Here is a 26,602-nt window from a genome sequence, read left to right as displayed (position 1 = left end):
ATCAAATACCACCAAAAGAAAGCTCTGTTTGTGGGAAAAAAAGGACGTCAAATTAGTTTGGGTACAGCGTCGCACGACCGCGCAATTGTCCGTTAAAGTCACGCAGTGCCGAATCGCAAAATAGGCCCTGGTCAGGAAGGGGGTAAAATCTTCCGGGGCTTAAGTGGTTAATACTACCAAAAGAAAGCTCTGTCTCAAAAAAATTATAAAAATGTCATTTTTGTACATTGTTGCATGACTACACAATTGTCACTAAAAGTGTGAAAGCTGAAAATTGGCCTGGGCAGATAAGGGTGAAAGTGCCCGGTAGGCAAGTGTAAAGTCCAAAAAGCAGATACTTATATTAGCATATACTGTCTATGCCCATGACAAAGATGGCAGCGCTTGTTCGCACGTTCCCCCAGCTGACTGCGTCCTCTGCACATGCGCAGTGTTCCTCCTGAGGCCGCTTTCCTTGGTTGGGCGGAGTGTGGACGTGGCAGAGCCTGACAAGCTGAAGCTCTCCAGTGCTCACCCACAGGACGTCATTTCCGCTAGGAACTGGAGACGACGCTTGCTGGAAGCGGACGGGGAAGTGTGTGAAGAAGCCGGAACGGGAGGAGGTGAGCGGGGCTGAGAGGCGCTGTGTGGAGGGAGGTGCGGGGAGCGGGACTCAGGCCTAGGCCTTGTATAGGGGGAGTGAGAGGAGGCCTTCCTTGTACTGTATGTCACAGGACTGTGTCACTGCTCGAGTAGGGAGGCCATAGACCTACAATCCATACAGGCCTAAGATGACAGGTGACTGACCTGTGCCCTGATCGCCCGATCACTCCATATACAGGCACAGGGGTCACTGACAACTTTACTATACTTCCCATGTTACCTTTACCTTCCATACAGCCCATCCTCCCTGACCATGTACTACACCAGGGGGAGATTATCACTGCCTGCTCACCCAATACATGCTACAATCTCTACCAACAAGTATGGCATGTAAGGGCCTCGGCCTGATTGGATAGATTAGCTAGGTCATCCTATTACATATTTGGTCAATCTAAAGTAAACAATCTGATTGTGACATGTATGGTGGCTCTGTGTGGCCTTTTTTAAAAAGCTGGAGAGTGCAGAATGTGGTGCAGCTGTGCCTAGAAACCAATCAGCTTCCAGGTTGTTTATTTTAACCAAATCTTAATTGAACAAGCTGAAAATAGAAGCTGATTGGCTACCATGTACAGCTGCACCACATTCTCAGTGCTCCAGTTTTAGTATATTCCCCTCTAAGCCCCCGTTCGCATCGGTGTGATTTGACATGCGATGTGACGGGTCAGATCACATGTCAAGTCAGCCTATTGCTGGCAATGGGAGATTTAGAATCGGTGTGATGCCGAATTTGCAGCGCCGCGCTGATTTCCAAAAGTAGTTTCTGCGCTACTTTTGGCGACTTCGGGGGCAATTTGGATCCCTGTGCTGTGCATCTTCCCACACCAATGTCTTTGAAGGCACCCCGAAGGTGGACTGAAACACGGCTTTGAAATTGTGCGAGTTTAGATGAACTTACACAATTTCAAGGCCGCGTTCAGTGCGATGGAGGGCTAAGGGTGCGTTCACACTGCTTTGTAGCAAAATCGCTGTAAAACCGCTTTTTCCACGATTTTACGGTGTTTCAGATGTGGTTTGCTGTGTGTTTACGGTGCGTTTTTTTTTTTGTTTTTTTTTTTGTTTTGTTTTGCCTGCACCTGTGAAAAATGGAAATGTGACTCAAAAGCGCAGTGTGATTTTAACAAAATTGCCTCAATTTCTATTAATAAGGTGCGTTTTTGGTGCAGGTCTTAAAACTGCACCAAAGATGCTGCATGCAGAACTTTTCTAAACGCACTGCACTGGGAACGCAATGGTGTGAAAAGTCCCATAGGATTTAAAGGGAAACATTTTTCTTGCAAGGAAAAAACACAGGAAAAACGTATCAGGAAACGCAGAAGAAACGTATGCACCTGATCATACCAAAACGATGTAAAATAAGGACCTACCTAATCTGTCCAATTAGGCAGAGGCCCTTACATTACAATATTGTTAGATCTAAAAGAGATTGTACAATCAGATTGTAAGCGGTGTGTTTGTGGTGAGTTTTAGGCAAAGTTTGCTTTATTGCCATCACCATGTTGTCCTGTCGGTTGGACTTGTTACCTCTCCATTGTATTCTTCTGAGGTGTGTGATTATATTACCTATATTGTCTTACAGTAATAACTAAAGGCAAACTTTGTTTTTATCTTGTTATGGATAGAGGGGAGATGGATTCCCTTTCTTGGTCAGATTCACCCTCTTGGTTTGTCCTACTTACCATTATCACTGAAAGTAAAAAAACTAAAAACTTTGGGTTGTCATCAGAACAAGAATAGTGGGGAACCTTCCAATAGGGACGCTAGTTCTGGTGATCGCCCTCACATTGGAGGGATTTCCTGTCACTTCCTGTTTGGCTGTGTTACAGGAAATGAAGGGAAATCCCTGTAATGTCACATAAAAGGGTAGTTGTTTTCTGTTCCAGTGGGGTTATATCTCTTCCTTTTATCAAAAATGGGAAAAACAAAATAGTTCTGCCTTTAGTTCTACTGAACAGAGTGTCTGAGATGTCAACTGGAGCTCTGCCCATCAGCTTTTACACTTTACATAAGGGGGTTGTTCCCCTTTCCTTTCCCCTCTTTTTCTTCTTCTTTTTCTCCCTTCTCCTTATTGAAAAGCACGGTTTTGGTGCTGGACCCTTCACCCGGATCCTGCACAGACCTGTCCTTTCTTGAATAGCTTTTACACTTTAATTTTTTAGGCTGCGTAGGAATAAAAAAGAGAAGAAGTAGAATAAATTTCAGATAATTAAAGCGGAGTTCCACCCAAAAGTGGAACTTCCGCTATTTTTGTTTCCTCTGGGAAGTTTGGCCCCCTCCTCTGCCGCCGAGCCAATGGGAATGCACAGCGCACTTCGCGCATGCGCAGAAGGGACCCGCTCGTGAAGCTGCACAGCTTCACTGTCGGGTTCCCTTACCAGCAGTGGCGGCAGCGGCACCCCGACAACCGATGGAAACATCGGCTGCAGTGCCGACATCGCTGGATGTGTAGCTGCTGACTTTTAATTTTTGGAGAGGGAGGTGGAACTCCGCTTTAAGGGAAAGTTAATAGCCCTCATCAGTTTTTTTTTTTTTTTTCCATTGGGGAGATTTCCCTTCACTTTCTGTCCCATTGCCAACAGGAAAGTGAAAGGAAATCCCTTCAAAGTTAGTCCTTTGTTGTCACCAGAACTAGTGTCTTCATTGGAAGATTTCCCCTCTAATAATGTTCTGGTGACAACCCAAATTTTGGGATTTGCTTTTCTTTTTGATGAGAACAGTAAACAAGACAAATAGAGAGGATGTGAATCTCCCCAACAGAAAATCGGACAGCAATAAAAACCTGATAATGTTCTAATCCCTCGTCACTCTATCCAAAACTAAAAAAAAAAGTTCTGCCTTGAGTTAAACTTTAATGGTTGCTAAGGGGGCTGGCACCGGTTATGACAGAATTGGTCTCAGGTGATTTATTTATTTATTTTTTTGTTGGCCCCTTTCTATGAGACGTACTGCAGTGTATGTCCATGCAAGGGCTATGTTTATCTGCATGAGGGTCTATGGGTGTTCCGTCACTGTGCATCCCCATGCAGGCAGTCCCATTGGTGTCAGTTGTGACACAAAGCCTGCACAGACGCAGCCGCTGCTTCCAATAGATGCACAACCCTAAGGAGTGTGTGTTTTGGGACGCACCCACATGGATGTCAACTGGGAGCAGCATATGTGTTTGTGCAGCCTGTGTGTCCCAGTTATTATCAGTGGGACTGCCTGCACAGTAATGCACAGAGCACGTGTACATCCCCACACAGGTAAACACGGCCCTTACACAACACTTTAGTACTCTCCATGTGAACGAGGCCTTGTAAATATGGAGGCTGCTTTGGGCTTCCAGGACATTCTGCAGCTGCTAATCAATAGAAATGTTGACGTGGGCCAGAAATAGTTTCAGGGCATTTCAGAGGATGGAGACTTGGCTGTTGTATTGGCATAGCAGTGGAACAGTAGCCAAGGGTACTGGGTAGAACAGCATTTTTTGTGATCATAGTGGGGCTTTGGTCTTCCATGTCACAGATATGCTTTAGTTCTTTTCACCCCTTTATCTTGGGATGTTATTGGACTTCTTTGAGGCTTCGGACTCAAATCTATAACGCTAAGCCAAAGCTTGAAGTAAAGAATGGTTTTATTGTCATCGAGATTCTCTTCTTCAATAAAAGCTTCATCCCTGCCTGATAGCAAGTTTCTTTTAGATTGTGTGCTGAGCTGCGCATGCACAGCTCTGTGTACAATCTCAGCTTACCATGGGTGCTGGGATAAATTACCTCCCACGCACACTTAGGATTCTCATTGTCCCAGGCTCACTAATCAAGATGGCTGACACTGAATCCAGAAGCAGACTGGCAACAAGGAAGATTGTGGATGTCACATTGCTGGAGGGAAGTGCAGTGGTCCTTCGTTCCACTTTAGCCGAAATCTGACTACTTCAGCTTGATTTCAAAGCTGCTGGTCAGTGAAATTTTGATGTGCCATTTCATTGCGGCTTGCAAACTCATTTAACAAAAGTCAGTGCAAGTAATGGGCAGCGCAGTGGCTAAGTGGTTAGACAGCACTAGGGTCATCGCTTTAAATCCAACCATGGCACTACCTGCCCGTAGTTTGTATGTTCTCTCTGAGCCTGCGGGGGTTTCCTTCAGGTTCTCCGATTTCCTTCCACGCTCCAAAGACATGCTGGCAGGTTAATTGGCTCCTGTCTAAATTGGCACTAGTATGTGTATGTAGTTGGGGACCATAGATTGTTAGCTCCAAGAGGGCAGGAGCGGATATGAATGTAATAGATACATGTAAAATGACAGCACTATACAATACCTGTACTAAATAAATAAGTTGCAATGAAATTGCAAAAAAGTAGTTCAGGAACCTTTTTTTCAGAGTTGCAATGATTTGCACTGTTCCATTGCTGGCAATGGGGTGCGACTTGTGACTTTGAACTCTCAAGTTACACTAGTGAACCTGGGCTATGAACATAGGCAAGGATTGAAATCCTGCCATATTTGTTGTATAGGCGTCTGTTACCAAACTGGGCAGATTCACCAATTTTTTTCTGGTGAGTTTGGTCACCAAAACGTGGGAAATCCCACAATTTACAGTTATCAGGTGAGGGGAAATCTTCCAATGATGATACCTTTTCCATTGCCAACTGTTTGGAAGGGAATTTCTTCTTCCTTACTACTGTCTTTGGGACAGGAAATGATGAGAAATCTCTCTAAATGAATACATACAATAAGTGCCAGTTCACCCTAGTGCGGCTGCGGCGATCGCATGTAATGTCGGAGCGCACTGCTCCTTTATTACATGCGATCGGCTGTGTGGTGCGAGTTTACACTTTGTATGGCTCGATTCGCACCGCACCCACAGCAAAGATGCTTTTTTTGCAGCCGGATCAGGATCGGATCGCACAGTGGTTCACACTTGTGCGATCCGATCCTGTGCAAACTGTCAGATCGCACTGCGATATGCGATCAAACTGGGGGTGTCGTTAACATTACATTGACACCCCCAGCGCATCGCATATGGCAGTGTGAACTGCCAGGGGTGCGTTTGCGATGCGGGAACAGGCTGCGAATTCGCAGCCTTCCCGCATCGCATAAGTGTGAACCGGGGCTAAAGGGTTTACCTCTTCTGATTTTGGGTATTCAATAACACTTAGAACAGACCTAGCAGTATTTTTTTTTTTTTTATGCTAACAGCATTCTAGCTAAAGCTGGTCATACATGAATCAATATTCAGCTGGTTCAACAGGGGCCGGGCCAAATTTTGTTCCAAGTATGGGCAGGCTGGTTGTCAGTATCGATAACTTGTGCACTACCAGTCTGTTGGTAATTGTTCTCTTGATCAGTGCCGCCGGCACTGAATGTATTCTGGCGGTGAGGAAATCGCCCTTCTGTCAAAATAGTCTCATTGGGAGGGTTTCCCCTTCCGCATTGGGGATCCATGCACACTGGGCTTAAAAAAAACACCAGTTCCTTTGGCAGAGAAAAAAAATCTCATATAGAGCATTTTTTGTATACATGTTTAAGTGCGTTTAGGCGATTTTAACGTTTTTCTGCCAGAAAACTTCAATCAAAAACGCAAACCAGAAGGTTTTTTTTTTCCTGTCTCTAAATTCTTAGTTTAATATATGCCTCTAAACATCCCACTGTGCATGGACACAGGATAACATTGGGCTGCTTCTACGGGCAAAACCCTGTAGAAGTAGCAATTCTTTTTTTATTTTTTTTTAAGCCACTGTTCATGGACCCTACATGTGTGGATGGGGGAATCGTGCCGTTAGGGTCAACTCACTCAGAGCTAAATACCTTATGAATTTTTGAGTTAAAATAACTAATACAGTATTTATCTCAAAAGTAGTCCCTAAAAAAAAAAAAAAAAAACATTAAATAATATTTGTTTTGCGATATTTAGCACTTAAATTTAGCGTTATTTTTGTTTTTTACAATTGATTTTTTTCTCATGCGAACGGTGCACCAGAAGATAGTTCTGTAAATAAATGCACACAGGAATATTGTGAATCTAGAAAACATTCTACAGCTGTGGCCAAAAGTTTTGAGAATGGCACAAATATAAATTTTTGCAGTCTGCTGCCTCAGTTTTTATGATGCATATACTCCAGAATGTTGTAAAGATTGATCAGATGAATTGCAATTAATTGCCAAGTCCAAAATTTGCCATGAAAATGAACTTAATCCCATAAAAAAAAAAAGAAAATTTCCAATGCATTTGTGAAGAATGCTTGAGGGTGCCCAAGAAAGTCCAGCAATTGCCAGGATTGTCCCCTTCAGATGATTTAGCTGCAGGATTGGGGCACCCCCCAGTGCAGAGCTTTGCTCAGGAATGGCAGCAGGCGGGTGTTAGTACATCTGCACGCACAGTGAGGAGAAGACTTTTGGAGGATGGCCTGATGGCAGCAAACAAGCCACTTCTATCCAGGAAAACATCAGAGACAGACTGATATTCTGCAAAGGTTACAGGGATTGGACTGCTGAGGACTGGGGTAAAGTCATTTTCTCTGACGAATCCCCTTTACGATTTTTTGGGGCATCTGGAAAAAACCTTGTCCTGAGAAGAAAAGGTGAGCACTACCATCAGTCCTGTGTCTTGCCAACAGTAGTAAAGCATCCTGAGACCATTTGTGTGGGGTTGCTTCTCAGCCAAGGGAGTGGGCTCTCTCACAGTGTTGCCTAAGATCACAGGCATTAATAAAGAATGGTACAAAAACATCCTCTGAGAGCAACTTCTCCCAACCATCCAAGAACAGTGGATTAGGAAACAAAACATTGACATTTTGGGTCCATGGCCAGGAAACTCCCCAGACCTTAATCCCATTGAGACCTTGTGGTCAATCCTCAAGAGGTGGGTGTACAAAAATCCCCCCACAAATTCTGACAAACTCCACGCATCAGTCAGGATGTGGCCCAGAAGTTGATTGACAACATGCCAGGGCGAATTTCAGAGGTCTTAAAAAGAAGGGTCAACACTGCAAATATTGACTTTTTGCATAAATTTAATGTAATTGTTAATAAAAGCCGTTGACACTTATGAAATGCTTTTAATTATACTTCAGCATACCATAGTAACATCTGAGAAAAATATCTAAAAACACTGAAGCAGCAGACTTTGCGAAAATGAATATTTGTGTCCTTCTCAAAACTTTTGGCCATGGCTGTAATGTGCTTTCATTCAACAATATATGTTGCAATTTTTTCATTCCTGAACTCTTCACACGGATACATTGTATACTTTTAGGCCTCTTTCACACGGTCCGCCTCCTTAGGCGGATCCGTGCTGCTCAGCGGGGATCGATCCGCGATGACAGCTCCGTCTCTGCTTGCAGTGCGGAGAGGGAGGTGTCACAGCCCCCGCTGCTCTCTATGGGGGATCGGATGAGAGCGGACCGCCTGTCCGCTCTCATCTGATCCGATTCCCAGGACGGATGGAAAATAGGGTTTCCATCCGTCTGGATTTCACGGACAGGATCGGATTTCACGGACAGGATCGGATACGGATGGCAGCGGGTGTCAGCGGAGGTGTCTCCGCTGACATCCACTGCCCCATAGGGATACATGGAGATCAGATCCGCCTAAAAAACTGACAGTTTGAAAAAGCCCTTACTTTACTGGCCAGTGCAGAGTTCCTCTGGTTGATATTTTGTACATTACTGAAATACTGGCTGCCTGTATGTATGTGTTTTTAGGCTGCATTCACACATGAGCGTTTTGAATCGGGGTGCAATCGCTGTGATTCTGCCCATGTTTTCAAAACACTCTGCTAAAATGACAAATCACACAACGCGCATTTCAGATGCCATTCATTTTAATGGCACCTAAAAACGCAGTGTGGTTCTGCCGTGATTGTTATGCGAAGCTTGTTGCCTGAAAGTAGCTCCGGATTCTTTGTTGGGCAGCAAGCTTCATGCGATTTATTGCACCAGAACCCCACCGCAACGCATTTTTCGGTGCTGTTAAAATGAATGGCATCTGAAATGCACGGTGTGCAATTTTTTTTTTTTTTTTTTTGAAATCAGGGGCAGAATCATGGCATTTCTGACCGCGATTCAAAACACCCAGGTGTGCATGCAGCCTTGGTGAAATTACTTTAATAATTTATCCCCCCCCCCCCCCCCCTTTGGGATGGATTGACTCTTTTATTATCTCGTGATGTTTCTGAAAAGTTAGACATTTGACCTTTTTTTTTAACGTCTGGGATCCACTTTTTGCAGAAAACCATCAGCTGGCATTACTATTTTATATGCCACTAGCTCCCACCTGGCCACGCTTGTGTCAAATTTCCCTTTATAGTCAGTATTTTCATATTAAAAGAAATTGTTCTAAACAAGAGGATTTTGAAATGGAGGCTAAGGCCGTACAGAAATGTTTATTAAACAGAGGCTATAGCAAGTCATGCCTTAAAAAGCTTACCAGAGAGCTAATGGCCAACATAGGGAATCTCTGCTACATAACAAAAAAGTTTGACCAAACAGTCAAGGGGTTAGGCTTATTACACGCTACTCTGGACAGCATAAATAGGTTCGTCAATTCACGAACAAATACTGGTACCTCATAGAGCAGGGGTCTTCAAACTACGGCCCTCCAGTTGTTCAGGAACTACAATTCCCATCATGCCTAGTCATGTCTGTGAATGTCAGTTTTGCAATGCCTCATGGGACATGTAGTTCCGCAACAGCTGGAGGGCCGTAGTTTGAGGATCCCTGGCCTAGAAGCAGTTGACATAGCATCTAAATATGTAAATATGTAAAAAAAAAAAAAAAAAAAATATCCGGAAATTAAATTTTGGAGATCAGAATCATTGAAGGATCAATTAGTCAACAGTCACTATTCTATTCCCTGTAGGAAGGAATCCTGAAAATCAGCTGGCACAGCACCATGTATTTTCTGCCAATATATTTGGAAATTGGAACAAATAACCCTACCTAATGGCAGAATATATAAACCCAGATTTTTTGCGAAATTACCAGTTGATTGGGATAGTAGTGTACTACATGGAATTGTGAACGTGGCATGTTTTATGTGGCCATGTTTTATTAGAGACCATGTCAGACTGGGCTCTAATAAGAAATTTGAGAGCCCACTAAGTTGTCATTTGGGGGTGTATCATCAATTTGATACTGCTGAAATGACATTTTTCGCCCTGGAATACATCCCCACAAATGAAAGGAGGTGATGTTAATAAATTATTGTTGCAAAGAGAGGTAAAATGGATATTTAATTTATCTGCAACTAAATATCCATGGCTGAATGTAGCTTTTAGCCTCAAACCCTTCTTATGATTTTCTAACTGTTCTCCAATGTAGCGCCCCTTTTTTCGTTATCTCCTTTTTCTGTCACCTTTTTTTTTTCTCTTTTTGTTTTTTCCAGCACCTATGCCATATAATGTGGAGATAATGTAACAATATAAAAGTAATTAAATATAGCTTGCACTATGTTTATACCAAATTTTATTGTGAAGGTCCTCTGATGGGTTTAGTCTTGATCCAAGTTTTGTTCCATTTATTTACCTTTTGTGTTGCTCCTTTTCTTGGAGTAGGTGGTCATACGGATGCCCAGAGCATCTACTTTGGTAGAAATGGCTTTCATTATGCCATAGCTCGCCCTATCGGGGTGGTGCCAAATATGTTCCCTCCTCTACGCTAGTATATAGAATCTCCTTTTTAAACAAAGAATTTGCAGAACCATTTTGGTGTCTTTTCTTTCCTTAGTGCTTATGGACTGCTTCTTTTTGTTCTACTCCTTGTGTAGCTTGGCGCATTGGTTTTGTTGACACAGATGCCCCCCCCCCCCCCTTCTATGGGGGGTATCTCTGAGGGTGGTGGTAAACACTATATGGATAAATACGTTTTTTTTTTAATCAGTAGTATGGGCGGCAAATGCCCTATTGTATTGGATTGGGACTTTCAAAGATGGCCGCAGGGGGATCACACATGTGCGGTAGCCAACCCTTGGTTTGGACAAGGCCACACATGTGTGAGATGTCACGCTCAGCTGGTTTTAAGAGGGGTAGGTGTACTAATAGGTATCCGCACCATGATGGCATGACACGCCGTCAGGGTGGAAGGAGTATATAAGGATCCACATGGCGGTGGTCTGTTGGTGTGGCCGCTTGCTGCAATGGATGCCTGGAGGTACCCTTTATGGGAAGTTAGACAGGTGACTATATGGGAAAAATGAGCTAGACTGTTTATCTGACACAAGATATCTATATTGGTCTATTTGTCTATCTTTCTAGAGATTCTCCCAGCGTCTCCCTTATGACAGGCTTGCCTCATCTATTGGAAGTGATTCAGCTCAGTTTGTTTATACAGACGAGTCTAGTCAATTCAATTTTTGGTTGCAAAGCTTTTCCTTCTGTGTCGGCTGTTCATCCATTATAGTCCAAATGGTGAGAAAAATTCAAGGAGGCTGCACATTGAATTTAATAGAAATATACTGTATTTTCCGGCGTATAAGACGACCCCCCCCTATTACATGATCTACCGGTAATACTTATACTTAAGCCCCGTACACACGTGCAGATCGTCGGCCGAACGATCGGCCGTCTTTTGTCCCCGGGCTGTCGTGTCGATTTAAAAGTGCAAAAGACTGCACACGAATTTTGTCCGCCGACTGCAGAAGTGATATCATGTGATGATTAACTTTCCCTGTGTTTTTTTCTTTTCTGAGCATGCCCAGTCTTGCAAATCTGCTGTCTGTCGGCCGAATTCTGTACTGACTGGCGAACAATCGGCCGTTCTGGTGTCGGCATACAAAAATTTTACTGCTTGCATGACAGATTCTTTTCGGCCGAAAGTGCGCTGTCAGCTGTCGGAAGCATCATACTAACAAGCCTACAATCGGTCGTCGGCCTAAGCTTTTCGCCCGACAATCTGCACGTGTGTACGGGCCTTTAGGTTACCTTGGAGATATTATACTCGGCGTATAAGACGACCTCCCATTTTTGGGGGATTTTTTTGAGGTACAAAAGTGAAAAAAAAGCTCTGAATAAAGATCAATTAACTATTTGTTTATGCTTTTATACAGAAACCTGCTGCTTTTTAAGCATTTTGGAGGCCAATACTAAAATGAATAATATATGCAGCTGTGAAAGTCTTTAAGAAATGTTTCACTTCCCCACACTGTTTTCTATTAACATGCTGGATATTGGTGTTATAGTATATCCATATTTGCATTAGTGATGATTGTGGTTACTTAGAGCTTTAAATTATAATATGGCTGGTTTTCCTTTCACTTTTAGTTTCTATGACACACTAATGCTCCATGGTGCGGCACTAAAGTTTTTTTTTTTTTTTTTTCAATGCAATTTAAACTATTTCTATCCAGGGTGAGACTTTTCCATCAGATTATCTGTTTCTTTACAATGCTCTGTAAATGTTCTGGATAATAAAAAATAAATATAAATTTCTATGAAATTCATAATTTGCATGTCTCTCTTATCTATCCGTAGTGACATTAACGTACATGGCTTCATAAGTCTCCAGAAGAAGCCACTTTTTTCCTGGTGAAACATGTTGAACGGAGACCATTGTACATACATGATGACCGTATGAAACTCTTACATGGTTTTATGAAATATTACCTATTTCTTTTTTTTTTTTTTTTTTTTTTTTTGTATATGCATAAATAAAAATTCTTAATTTTGTTATATAATGGTATTGATGTCTATAGGACCTTAAAAATCCCTTCCTTACATTTCTACCAAAAACCTTTTATAACGCATGCGTTATTCCTCTAGTGAATTTTGTTCAACCATCGGGTTGAATGAATGAAAATTACTTGTGTATGAGCAGCCTGAGTAATTAATGTAAGGGTGCAGCTCAGGTGTTTATTACTTCTCGGAAAGATAACAGTACTCCTCCTGTATGTTTTCATCTTCTTTCCTGACCAGAAGGCTGACACCATCTTTGTTCAGTCATCCTCTAGCTCCCTGGTGCCCAGAATGTGACCCGCAAGCTATTGTTGGGCAGCAGGGTGCCAGGCGCTAGAACGTTCTGTGTTCCCATCCCTGGAACTGAAAGAACGACTACTGTGAGGCTGAGTTACCTCCACCCACAGTACAAGTAATGTCCCAGCCTGGGGAGAAAGAGCAGCGTGGGGGGTGGTGATTAACTTTTATTGCCTTGAGCACTAGAGGTGCACTGAAATGAAAATTTTGGTGCTGAAACCAAAAATTTAGGATGCACTTAACTGAAAATGAGTTTTTAAAAATGTTTATATATATATATATATATATATATATATATATATATATAATTGTATTATGTTCAACTTTTTAAAGAATATGAATTTATTGTCCGCACCTAAAGCTCAAGAAAAATGCATCCCTTTAAATTCTATGTATGTCTTTACACTGGTCCATTGCGCTTTTGTTGTGGTGGTAAAAATCCTGCTTGCTGCATTTTAAGTCCATTTAAAAAAAAAAAAAGAAAATTGCACCAAAAACACATCTCCCCATTGAAAATGCAGCAAAAACGCATCAACAACACACTTGTGTTACGTTTTTAGATGCGGTTTTTGAGTCAAATGACCAATGAAAAACTCACCAAAGCACGATATATATTCGTGGTAAAATCGCATGCACTTTCGGCGCCATTATCGGCACCTTTTTCTGTATCGGCAAACATTGATAACCCTATTTTCAGCCGATAATGTTTGGCGCGTCTCTGTTTAGCACCCACACAGGAGGACTGTGGGCCAATAGAAGTGTACGAGGAGTGAGTCTTTAGTGCTACCGGGAAGTGTTAGGCCTGGTTCACATCTATGCAGGTTTGCGTGGCATGGCAACCCATTTATTTGAATAGGCTGCTGTGTCTGTGTTTCCTGCAGAAAAAAGGTGCATGCACCTTGGTAAAAACATGGCTGCAGGGAAATTGCATGGTGCTTTTGTAGCATGCAATTTCCCTGCCTTTACCGCACCTGCAAACTGCAGGTGGGTGTGGGGAACCACCTGCATAGATGTGACCCGAGCCTTAGGCCAGGTTTGTGACCTGCATTATGGGGGTAGTGCAGCCTATTCATTTTAATGGGCTGCCCTACCTACAGAAACAAGGGTAAAGAAGTCCTGGACACTTTCTATAAAAACATGCTGCATGGAATCACATTGTTCTGCGGCACCATATGGTTTAATGCGTGCGATAACGCTGGCGTTTTGTTAATGCGTGGCTGTGTCTTTAAAAATGCATGGCACCCCAGTGCAACTCCCAAAATAGCAGCGTGTTTTGCCTGTGTGGTTCAGGAAAGTGTTTGATTATGTGAGTGTTCCCGACTTGTACAAGTGTGAACTTAGCCTTAGAGTTTTGCCAGGATTGAACAATGACGGGAGGAATTGGGAGGGTGCTGCAGGTATTTGCATGCCCCTCTAGGTCCCTGCACGGCATACTTGTAATTTGGATTTTCTTTTTATTTATATGACTGGTTCACCTTGGCAACATTCTCCAAGGTTGTATATCTTAAACGTAGGCACATTTTTTTTTGGATTCCTATAGTTATCCACAGACTACCTTTTGGAGTAAAGGCAATAATTCTATGGCCAATATTCAAAGTTAACTTCAGAAGTGATGACTTGTAGGTGATTTTGAAGTGTCCCCTATAGAAAATACAGGGTATTGATTCATTTTGCTGGAAATTTTAAAGCTTGACAGGTCCAGTATCTATTTACTCAGCGTGACCTCTTTTATAATTTACCAAAAATGTGTTTATCTGTTGCATTTGTGTGCCCTAAAACTACCTTCTTTTTTTTTTTTTCTGAAAGTTTGAGCTTGTTGAACTCTTGTGTAAATATCATGTGACATAAAAATTGGAATTACCACCATTTAATTCTCCAGGGTGTTTGCTTTCAAAAAATGTATAATGTTTGGTGGATTTAACTAATCTTCAGACCTAAAATTATTTTTTGAACGTGTGCAAAAAAAAAAAGTTAAAGTAAGCCTGTACTAAGAGAAGCATGGGGGCTGCCATTGCTGAGTGCTGCTAGGCAATGTCAGATACTTCACTGTAATGCTGACCCTCTGTCTTCAGTACTTTGAGTCATGGACCTGGTTTGCGTTTGCAGTTAAGGATTTTTCTCCAGCTTTCCTGATCAACTCATTGATTTAGGTCGGTGACTCGAAATACGTTGGGGCTGCATAACAGCCTTGAAACTTATGTTTTTGCTCCTATATCTCTCCCACAAGTTTACTCTCTAAGGGCCCAATTCAAACAATAGTGTTGCAGTCACAGGTAAAAACGTTTGTAACATGGGTTTGTGGTGCCATTTATTTTCAGCTATGGCAAAGCACTGGAGGGCATTGCATTACACATTTTGAGACCTGTCAATTTTTCAGGATATTTTGGTGCTTTGGCAGCTCATTGTTTTCAGTGGACTGCTCAAGAGCCCATTCACATTAGTGCAACTTGTCAGGCGACTTGTCAGCCTGACAAGTCGCGCTCGGTCGCGGTCCATTGATTAGCACAGGACCCGTTCTCATAGGAGCTCCGACTTAGAAAAAGGGTCTTGTACTACTTTGGGGCAACCTGGAGGCGACTTGCATAGACTTCCATTATGTGAAGTCTCTGCAAGTTGCGCCGAAGTCATCCCCCCCCCCCCCCCCAAAGTCGTGTCGCGTTAGTATGAATGGGCTCTTAATGCAACACTTGTAAATGCATGACATAGCATGTATCAATTCACAGGAAAAATGCAAGTGACCCATTAAACTCCACTTAGCATTTAACCAATCCCTAAAACTACCATGTGAAGTTTCCATGACGTAATTTATAGGTTACTGACTGATAACCTCCCTGAGGTGCTGAGCCGCAACATAAAAGTTAGAAGTTTTATCCACCTATCTACAGAACTTATTGATGGTTAGGGACTCAGCTTATTGAAAGCAGGGTCAGCATGACCACCAAGGAATAAGCGTTTTTCAAAAATGAGGTCAGCATTTGTACTTCAATATTTTGTAGATTTTCTTTAAAGCTTGAATACGATTATCCCCCTTATTTATCTTGAAAACTAAAGTGCAATCTGAACTAAATTTCACTGCTTTCAAATAGATTTAACTTCTGTATCATCATCTCCAGCCAGTGGCCAAAATGCAGTATAGTTTTCTGAAAAACCGTAATGAAAATATATACATTTTGGCCATTCGATAGTGCTGATGATACAGAAGTTAGTGTAGATCTATAGGCAAAACTTTTTATTTTTTTAATTTTGGATAGAGTAAGGGAGGGTTATAACCCCTGACAAAGTTTTTATTTTTTGCCATCTGTGTCCCATTGTGGAAATTTCCTTTCACTTCCTGTTCCATAGCCAAACAGGAAGGTAGAGGAAATCCCTGCAAATTAAGGGAATTCCTTGGGGGACACCCAGGCCAGCAGAACTAGTGTCCCCATTGAAAGATTTTCTTACTTTTTTTTTTTTACTCTCAATGATAATGGTAAACAGGACAAATGGAGAGAATTTAATCACCTTAATGGGAGCACAGACCGAAATAAGAACTGACAGATCTTTTCATCCTTCTCCACCAAAGAAAAAGTTTTACCTTTTGGTTATATTTTTATCTTTTTGAATACATAAAATTAAATTTAGGTCACTTTTCACTAATGTTTCTGACATTTGTGCAACAAATAAATATATTTTAAAAATAGACCCCCTTAGTGGTGTTAATACTCTATATGGCCAGCTGTTATAGGACACCTGACCATCTTTCCTATATGAGCTTTTTGGACATCTCATTCCAATACCATGGGCATGAATATGGATTTGCTTTTAATCCTTTTCCCTTTTGTGGTTATTGCTGCCTCCACCCTTCAGGAAAGGTTTTCTACATGATTTTTCTGTGGGACTTTTTCAGCAATCATTTTGTGAGTTCAGATACTGATACCGTATAGCCGAGACCCCTAATTTTACCACATAAAAGTGGGAAAACTTATTGACTCGAGTATAAGCCTAGGGTGGGAATTGCAGCAGCTACTGGACCACTACAAGACACAAAACAGGGGCTGCGGGCATGGTACAGGAGGTGGCACAGGTCCTAGTATAGGCATGGCACAGGTGATGGTATAGGGCATGGCACAGGTGATGGTATAGGGCATGGCACAGGTGATGGTATAGGGCATGGCACAGGTGATGGTATAGGGCATGGCACAGGTGATGGTATAGGGCATGGCACAGGTGATGGTATAGGCATGGCACAGGTGATGGTATAGGCATGGCACAGGAGATGCAGTGCTGCGGGCATGGTACAGGAGAATGTCCTGTACCATGCCCGCAGCACTGCATGAGGAAATGCAGGGGCTGCGGAGGAGTCTCACTTACCTGTCTGTGAGCCGCTTTCGATTTAAAAATCGTGCCGTCCGGCGCCAGCACTACGTCACCGCAAATGCGCCGCCGGTGCTCGGGAAACCGAACACGTTCGGCTATTCCCGGGCATGCGGCACATGTGCAGTGACACGTCGGTGCCTAGCGGCGCCATTTTTAAAAGCACAGTGAAGCCAATGACTCGAGTATAAGCCGAGGGGGGCATTTTCAGCATGAAAAAATATGCTGAAAAACTTGGCTTATACTCGAGTATATACGGTACTTCAATTTTTATTCCAAAGATGTATAGTATGAGTGAGGTCAGGCATTTGTCCTGGCTCTGCGAGTTCTCCACACCATACTCATCAGAATATGTATCTTTATGAACTTTGGTTTGTGCAGAGGAGAAGTCATATTTTAACAAAAAAACTTCCTCAAAACTTTCTTGTTAAAAGTGCACAATTGTCTAAAATGTATTTGTATGCTTTAGTACTAACAATACCCTTCACTCAATAATTGAGTGTCCGCAAATGGGCATCTAGGTAGGTGTGATGGTCAGGTATCAACAAAGGGTTGGCCATATCGTTAATTTTAGATGGTTGTGTACCCCTACTCCATTGTAGTGTTTGGTCTGGGAAAACTACTACTCCCATTTGTTGTATTCCTCATGTGTCTGCACTCCTGACATGGACACATTGATCACCCTTTCTTAAAGTGGTTGTAAAACTCAGAGTTGAAATATGAACAAAGCATATCCCTCTATAGTGTGTACTTTTCTCAAATAAGAACACGAAGTGTAATTTCTGTCTGCTGCTTCATTCCTCTATCAGCATAAATCACTTCTGACAAGTTTTCCTGACACCAAGGAAAAAAAAAAGGTGACAGGGGAGGGACCTTTAGCTGATTGACAGCTTCCGCTCGGTTCCTGTGAGCTCTGTGAAGGGGGTGTGTCTCTTCCCTCCAATCAGCTCTGAGCTCTCCTCACTGAGCTCTGCAGAGTGTAAATCTTTATAAAGACCGCAGATAGACAGGTACAACTTATGTAGGAGGATTTGTTGAATTTCTGTGTCATCACCTGAGGCCAATCACTTCACTTGGTATTTTGTAATGGTTTTATAACAACTTTTTTAGTTTTAGAGAACCTGGTCTGTTCCAGGTTGCAGCCATCATTAGAAGTTTTTTTTTTTTTTTTTTTTTTTCTCCCCACTGTGAGCACAGCCATTAATATAAGTGTTAATGTCATTCTGTGTAGTTGACACTTCAAAAGATTTCTGAAGAAAAAGTACCGGTTCATCTTTTCTGATAGAGAAGTTCTTAGTGAATGATTAGACCTCTGGGTGCTTTCCTGTGGCATGGGACATTCCAGAGCTCTTTTTGGACAGTATGATAATGTAAAGTGTTTGTCAAGCTTGAGATTTGGTGGTTCAGGCGTATGTTGACATGTATAATGAGCTTTAGAAGGCAGATATGATTCTTATATAAATTATATTGACTGAGCCATTTACTTCTTAACATAGAATGTCACCACTGCCTTTTGTTTGTACAGGATCAGTCTTGGGATGTACACAAGATGAACGTAAACCAGCAACCTCATTTAGCTAACCCTTACATGCAGCCTCAGCCTGGAGGGCATCAACAACCGTTCTATGGGGGTCAACCAATGCCTGGCGGTCATCAGTACCCAGGGTTTAATGGGCCTGTGCAAGGATATCCACAACCTACTCCTTCACAAGGTACTTCAATTGTGTATTGTTACATTATTCCTTCTATGTGTCTATTTAATTTTGTAATGTCAATATATAAATTTGTTATCAATCTTGCAGCAGTATGTTTTGGTGCTAATTTTTTATTTTTAGATTTTCAAAACTTTAAGGCTTCATGTACACAGGACGCTGGAAATGGCCGTTTAGGAGCAGTTGGGCGTTTTTTTTTTTAGAAGCCCCTGAACGCAGCTCCATGTTATCTTATCTGTCCATGTACACATGTTCGTTTAGGTCCGGTTCACACTGATGCGATGCGGGAAGGCTGCGAACTCGCAGCCTGTTCCCGCATCGCACACGCACCCCCGGCAGTTCACACTGCCATATGCGATACGCTGGGGGTGTCAATGTAATCTTAACGACACCCCCAGTTTGATCGCATATCGCAGTGCGATCGTGCAGTTCGCACAGGATCGGATCGCACAAGTGTGAACCGCTGTGCGATCCGATCCTGATGCGGCTGCAAAAATGCCTCCTGTGCGTGTTTGCTGCGGGAGCGATGCGAATTTAGCCATACAGTTTGTATGGCTAAACTCGCACCGCACAGCTGATCGCATGTAATGTCGGAGCAGTGCGCTCCGACATTACATGCGAACCCCGCACACGCACAAGTGTGAACCGGGGCTTACAGTCATTTGCAGGCAGTTGCATTCAGGGACTTTTTTTAGAACGCAATTATTTGTGTTCGAACGTGTGTTTCCCGGCGTTTCAAACGCAGAAACGCGGCCGAACGTGACTAAACGTGATGAACATACGTTCAGCCACGTTATACATTTTTTTTCTTCCATTCAAAATCAATGGTTCCCTATGGGAGCCTATTGATTTGAATGGAAGTCGCACCGCAAGTCGGATTCGACTTGCGGCGCGACCTACACTGTGAGAATCTTGTATAGCCCCTAAGGGCTATATAATAAGCTGCAGAGACTGGAGACCGGCATAATCACTGGAGACGTCGTCGTCGGAGGACCGGAGGAAGAAGAAGAGCCGACAGCAAAAGAGCAGAAGACCGGAGAGGAGAAGAAAAGAGGACAGCAGAAGGGCGGACAGCAAAAGAACAGAAGGCCCCCGGAGAGGAGCGGACAGCAAAAGAGCAGAAGACCCCCGGAGAGGAGAAGACAAGAAGAGACGGATGAAGATTTTTAATAAACTTTCCAAAACGTCTCCTGTCGTTATTACCATACACTGCCTTTTATGTGGTGAATGAGTAGGGGTACAGTGTACCCCATGCCCATTCACATAGGGAGGGGGTCCGGGATCTGGGGGGCCCCCTTGTTAAAGGGGGCTTCCAGATTCCGATGAGCCCCCTGCCCGCAGACCCCCACAACCACCGGCCAGGGTTGTGGGGATGAGGCCCTTGTCCTCATCAACATGGGGGGCAAGGTGCTTTGAGGTGGGGGGTGCAGAGCTCCCCCTGCCCCAAAGCACCAACACCCCCCCCCCCCCCCATGTTGAGGGCATGTGGCCTGGTGTGGTCCAGGGGGGGTGGGGCCGCTCGCTTGTCCCCTCCCCTTTCCTGGGCTGCATGCTCAGATAAGGGTCTGGTATGGATTTTGGGGGGGACCCCACGCCGTTTTTTCGGCGTGGTTCTACCCTCAAATTCCATACCGGATCCGAAGGGCCTGGTTTGGAACCTGGGGGGGACCCCCACGCAGGTTTTTCCCATTTTTGGCGTGGAGTTCCCCCTCAAGATTCTCACAGTGCAGGTCGCGCCGCAAGTCGGATCCGACTTTCGGTGCGACTTCCATTCAAATCAATAGACTCCCATAGGGAACCATTGATTTTGAATGGAGGCAGAAAAACGCTGCTAAAAGCAACGTGGACAAACGTGCAATAACGCAAATGGAAAAAGCTACTGAAAGCACGTTTAACAGCTGCTTTTTCCCGGCGTCAGAAATAGCTTTCCAGGACGTTTTTTTCTAACGTCCCGTGTACATGGAGCCTTAAAAGTAAATGTGTTTGCTTTTATAATGTATAGAAATTTGTACCACTTAAAGTGGAACTTAACCCAAAAGGGGAAGTTCCACTTCTTCTCCACCCCCCCCCCCCCCCTTTACATTTAGCACTTTTTTGAGAAGAGGGGAGCAGGTACCTGGTCTTGACAGGTGCCTGCTCCCCCCAATTCCTGTCAGATCGCCACGGTGATCTAAGAGGAAGTTAACCCCCCTTCTCCCTCAGCCTTCTGGGACACATCACAGGCCCCAGAAGATTGTGGGACCAATCACAAAGCACAGTGCACCTCGTAGTAGGAATCCGGCTACCACAAGACTTCACTGACAGTTCCTCTTAGTGAAGATTCCGGCGCCTGTACCCAAAGTTAATTGAAGAAATGGCTTGGGTGAGGACAGCGCTAGATCCCTGGACAGGTAAGTGTCCTTATTAAAAGTCAGCGGCTACAGTATTAGTATCTTGGGGGGTGGGGGGGATTGGAGCTCCTCTTTAAGGAAACCCTGTGTTCTAACCTGCGACCCTTTTTAATGCTGGCCCTCCCCAAAAGCATTTGCTCTTTCCTTTTTGCTGATTTTTTCCTCTGAATTTAGCTAAGCTAAATAAATAATGGTGCTTTTCCACTGCATGGAACCGAACGGTTTGGCTCGCTTTTGTGCTTTTCCACTGAATGGTACGGTGTAGGAATGGTACGGTACGGTACGGTGGCGCTTTTCCACTACATGGAACTGAACGGTACGGCTCGCTTAAACAGTACCACCTCAGTTGTGGTTCCAAGAGGGCCGTATCTATACCGTATCCCGCAATCCTTTGCATGCAGCCTTGACTGTTTGTCACTACTAGCCACTGATTGGTCAGAGTATCGTTGTTATCCCACCTACTTACTTTAGTACTACTTTAGTGGAAAAGCAAACCGTACCGAACTGTTCCAACACCTTACCATGCGGTACCATGCAGTGGAAAACCAAACAGGGCCAAGTGGAGCCAAGCTGGTACTTGCAGTGGAAAAGTGCCATAAATGGTTGGTGTGTTACAGTAGAACTATAGGCAAAACTTTTTTTTTTTTCCTCCACTTTGGAAAATGCAAAGAGGGGGGTAATATATTACCCCTGTCCTCCTCCTTATTTTTTTTTTTTTTTGCAATCTGTAATCGGTGGGGGAGATTTCTCTTTACTTTTTGTCCCATAGCCAACCATTGATTTTGAATGGATAATTTCTCTTTCAAGGTCTTTTTCAAAGTGTTGTTTTTTTGTAAACTTCTGTTTATTGAATTTACACAGAGTATACAAAGAAAAAAAAAATATGCAGCATACAAACTGCCAGGTAATAAGCCTTTTTTAAAATGTTTTAATAGTGAAGAGCATCAGCTAAACTCGCTACACAGCACTTGGAGCAGTTGTCACCAGAACTAGTGTCCCCATTGGAAGAACAGCTTTATCTACATTTATACTGTAGCGGGCTCAGCATCCCATTCATTTCACTTTTATTCCTGACCTTTTCAAAAATGCTGCCGCACCATGGGGTTTTACACACTTGGAAACATGCTGTGTTTTTAGAGGTGTGGAGATGCATTAAGAATAGTGGTCTACAACGAAAAAGCCTCTGAAATGGAAGTAGCTAAATTTTACCAGAATTGGATCACTGATGAAGGAAAATTTAGGTCCTAAGTATTAATTGGCTCAAGTTTCCAAGATACAGCTTCATGTCAAATTTGCATCAAAATAATTCAAAATTCCAAGCGGATGTGCGATTATGTTTCATACTTTTTCTGCAAAATGTGATCTAGCAATGAGAATGGTGCCACACCAGTCATTATAAATATATATTTTTATTCATACCAATAACATAACTTTCCATTCATTTATTGGTTTTCTTATGTAACATTTTCATGATCCTTCCACACCATTGACTGACTGCAAAAGGCATGGACTTTTTTAATCTTGTTTCGCCAATGATTCATATAAGTTACACACGTAATGCAACAATGAGGCCTCATGCACATTGGACGTTATTAAAAAGCCAGTAGCTTTAGCTGTAGAATGAGTTTTGCAGTAGCATTTTTTTTTGTGTTTTTTACTGTAGCATTTTTTAGCAAAACGTATACTCCCATAAGAGCTTGTGACTCAAAAACGCTGATAAACGCCAAATAGCTGCATTTTCCAGCTTTTATCAGAGTTAGGGTGTTTTTTAAAGCTGAAAAACGCCTCTTAAAAAACAACTAGTTCTGGGGCTATTTTCCCCTGCCAAAAACTATGTGCATGGATACCTAGGATAACATGCTGGGGAGTTTACTGGCTGCAGAAAAAAACGTTTGATGCAAAAAACAGCAGCTGTAGAAACGCCCAGTGTGCATGAGGCTTAATAAAGGGTCAAACTCTGATCCTGATTCCCTATTTCGCATCCAAAATATAGGTGGCATTCCTTTTTTGCCACTGCCATCATACTGCACTTTTGAGATGCAAATGTAACCTCCCCATAAATTTAGCAGAAATTATCTGCATCGTTTACACCATTGTGAGGCATCTTGGCTTCTGAGGGGAAAATATCACTCAACTGTTCCTTGGAAATGTTAGGCAATGACGCTTTCACAAGCCACCAGATGTGACTATGATGTGTTCTGACCAAGACAAATGTACCTTGCAATAAAAGAACAATAAATTACAGTTCGGTAATCTTCAGTCTCAAAGTAAAGCAAAAAAGGATGGTGCTCTTGTGTGCACATATGGTTAATCAAATATGAATGATGACCCCAAAAATAGTCTCATAGTGGGCCTAAAAGGTTTAATAAACATGAAACAGATTAAAATGAATGAATATACTTCCAAACCAATCCCTGAAGTCTCCGAGTCTCCTTGGGGTGCTGTGGGGATCCCTGGTGGTAATTATGGGAATCCAATGGCATCGGGTAACCCAAGATGAAGAAAAGGTACTCCCTGATGATAAATCTCAGCATCCAATAGTAGAGGCTCACATGCCACAACTACATGTTTCACTATACCTAGCTTTGTCTTGGGTATAGCGAAACATGTATTTGTGGCAACCAGAAGCTATCAGAAGCTCTTGTGATATCTGCACGTTCCCGCCCGGCTTCCTGTTTATCTCCTCGGCGTCCCTTCCGGTGACGTCATCCATGCGCCATTTCCAGTCCTCACGGAGGACTCGGCTACGGAGAACGCATCGGCTCCGGTTCAGTGTAGCGGCCGCACACAGGACCGTGTGAGCCTCTACTATTGGATGCTGAGATTTATCATCAGGGAGTACCTTTTCTTCATCTTGGGTTACCCGATGCCATTGGATTCCCATAATTACCACCAGGGATCCCCACAGCACCCCCAAGGAGACTCGGAGGCTTCAGGAATTGGTTTGGAAGTATATTCATTCATTTTAATCTGTTTCATGTTTATTAAACCTTTAAGGCTCACTATGAGACTATTTTTGGGGTCATCATTCATATTTGATTAACCATATGTGCACACAAGAGCGCAATCCTTCTTTTTTGTTTTGTTTCCATACACCATCCCGTGTTAAGGATTGGGCAGCTGTGGTGCAATTGATGTACAGTTTCTACAGTTTAACAACTTCTGGGTTCATGACTTCATCAGGGAAACTGCATCCAGGACTAGCGCTTGAACCTTTTTTGTGTTATTTCAGTCTCAAAGTGCAGATACATTTCTGCACTTCCATGTGGTACTATTTTCATTGTTCTAGAATTACGAGGCATCATGATCATCAGACACCTCCCTCCCTTGTAGGCAATTATACTTGCCTGTGTATAAATCTTTGTTGTGAAATATCTTGAAAACTTTAGCCAACCAGCAGCTTTATCGCCTGTTTTCTAATTCTTCTAATTTAAAATATGTAATCTGAATTCGCACATTTTATCTTGGATTTCGATAATTTCCCAAAATTTGTAGACCAGAGGAATTAATGGCATCATCTACTAAAGAGCAGTGCATTTTGCTGGGAAATGTGTGCGATTTACAGTATATGCATTCCTGGACCCACTACAGTGTGAACCTAGCTTTATGCCCTGCTTTTTGTTTGACATTCAGGACTGAATTTACCTAAATATTTATCTGTGTTTCCTAAACATTTTTAAACTGTTTATAGCTAAAAAAAAAAAGTGTATGGAGAAAATAATCAAAGTATCTTTTTATTTTTTTCTAAGCTTTACTGTGTAGCTTATGGTTTTCCTTTCCTAAATGCCTTTTCTGTCTTTTTTTCCCTTTTGCATTTCCAGGTTTCCCTTTGCATTCAGGGTTCCCTCAAAAAGGGTCTCCTGATTCTTTCACCTCTGGCAATTCTTCTCCTGTTAACTCTCATTATATAGGTAATTGTTATGCCTGTCTTTGTTTTAGTGCATAGAATTAATCTGTAGAAATTCTATCTTACATATTTTTGCTCATTCTTGGTATGTATTAAAGGCAACCTGGTATAAGGGACACCGTACTGCTAAAAAAATATCCTACAAGTAGCATTTTCCGAGTGAGATCTGCAAGCAGTCCTTATGTTTCACTTATTCCATGTCTCCTTGTACTAGCAAAGGCTGCTACTTCATGGATCTGAGCTTGTAAATGTTGCTTGTTTTGTATCCCTTGTAGAAGCAGTGTGTGTGGTTCTTAAAGAAATCTAAAAGCACAGAATACTTTTCCATTGTACAGGTTTAATATAGGAGTACTGCTTTGTAGGCTCCAAAGTAATCACTCTTATTTTTAGTGTGTTGGTACTGTAGGGAACATTGCTTGTAACTTACACTTAGCGTCTTTGTTTATTAGGTCCTGTGAGATCTCCACCCACATCAGGGGCTCAGACTACAGCAGGAACATCGCTCCCTCAGGAGCAGCTGCAATACAGTCATTTTGGTCAGAGTGACATGCAGAATGGACCGGCATCATTAAATAACCAGATGCAAAGGTATTCAAGTAATTTGTTTTAGAAGTTGAAAAGTGTTTTTTATTTATTTTTATTTTTTCCTAAAGTCTATTGTCAAAAATGGTCATTCTGCTAACACTCTTCAAATAAACCAGCTCTTATATCTGACACATGCTAGTTTCTGGAATGGTGTTTAAGGGCTTGTTCATGCTGTGTCTGACTAGCATTTCTAGGCACTAAATCAATGCTAGTCACTCCAAGGGCACATAGAAAACAGTCGTTTTCTGTGTGCCCAGTGCACACTGAGCCACTGGACTGCAGTAAGTTGTCAAGAATGAAACATCTTTTTGACATTTCAATAACATAAAAAAATAGTCTAAACAGCCAGCTTTACCTTGTAAAAAATATGAAAGCACATCCCTTCATTGCTGACAGACAGTGTAACTACCCAACACTTTAAAAAAAAAAAAGAATTGTGTGGCTGGTGTGAATATAATGTACAACAGTGTTCCCCAACCCCCGGGCCGTGGACCGGTACCGGTCCGTGGATCAAATGGTACTGGGCCACCCGAGGAACTTTAAATTATTTTACTGTCTCGGCAGTGGCGGCTGGTGCATTGGGGGCGCCGGGGCGCAGAGCAGTGCGCCCCGAGCCCACCCATTGTGTGACAATAGCGAATGAAAGTTCGCTATTGTCACACGGATCCTCCTCCTGGCCAATCAGGAAGTGGGTCCTCCCGCTTCCTGATTGGGCGAAAGGCAAACCCCATGCCATTGGCCGAGGAGGAGGCGGGAGGACTGAGGACTCGAGGAGACGCCGGGGGACTGAGGAGAAGCCGCTGCCTGAGGTAAGTGCACTGGTCTCATGGGGAGGGGGGCGCGCTGGCATCTCTGCATTGAAAGGGGGCACGCTGGCATCTTTGCATTGAAAGGGGGCACGCTGGCATCTTTGCATTGAAAGGGGGCACGCTGGCATCTTTGCATTGAAAGGGGGCACACTGGCATCTTTGCATTGAAAGGGGGCACGCTGGCATCTTTGCATTGAAAGGGGGCACTCTGGCATCTTTGCATTGAAAGGGGGCACGCTGGCATCTCTGCATTGAAAGGGGGCA

At 43.0% G+C, this 26,602-nt stretch overlaps 1 protein-coding gene across 8 annotated transcripts in view; it reads left to right on the top strand.

The window, feature by feature from the left end:
• Positions 1–477: 477 nt before the first annotated feature.
• SEC24C (SEC24 homolog C, COPII coat complex component) overlaps positions 478–26,602 on the top strand; it is an 85,523-nt gene continuing 59,398 nt past the window's right edge. For 2 of the 8 annotated variants that reach the window (XM_082269394.1, XM_082269392.1), the window contains exons 1-5: positions 544–602; positions 12,085–12,181; positions 18,461–18,647; positions 24,859–24,948; positions 25,394–25,532. In XM_082269394.1, the coding sequence (XP_082125520.1) occupies positions 12,146–12,181; positions 18,461–18,647; positions 24,859–24,948; positions 25,394–25,532 (452 nt within the window). In that variant the 5' untranslated portion in view covers positions 544–602; positions 12,085–12,145. Of the gene's footprint in view, positions 603–12,084; positions 12,182–18,460; positions 18,648–24,858; positions 24,949–25,393; positions 25,533–26,602 lie in introns of all 8 variants that reach the window. The other 6 variants (XM_082269396.1, XM_082269397.1, XM_082269390.1 and 3 more) reach the window with 5 other exon arrangements.

Source organism: Pelophylax lessonae (genome assembly GCF_965119305.1).
Source record: "Pelophylax lessonae genome assembly, chromosome: 9".
NCBI lineage: Eukaryota > Metazoa > Chordata > Amphibia > Anura > Ranidae > Pelophylax > Pelophylax lessonae.
This window is presented reverse-complemented; position numbering and strand designations above follow the sequence as displayed.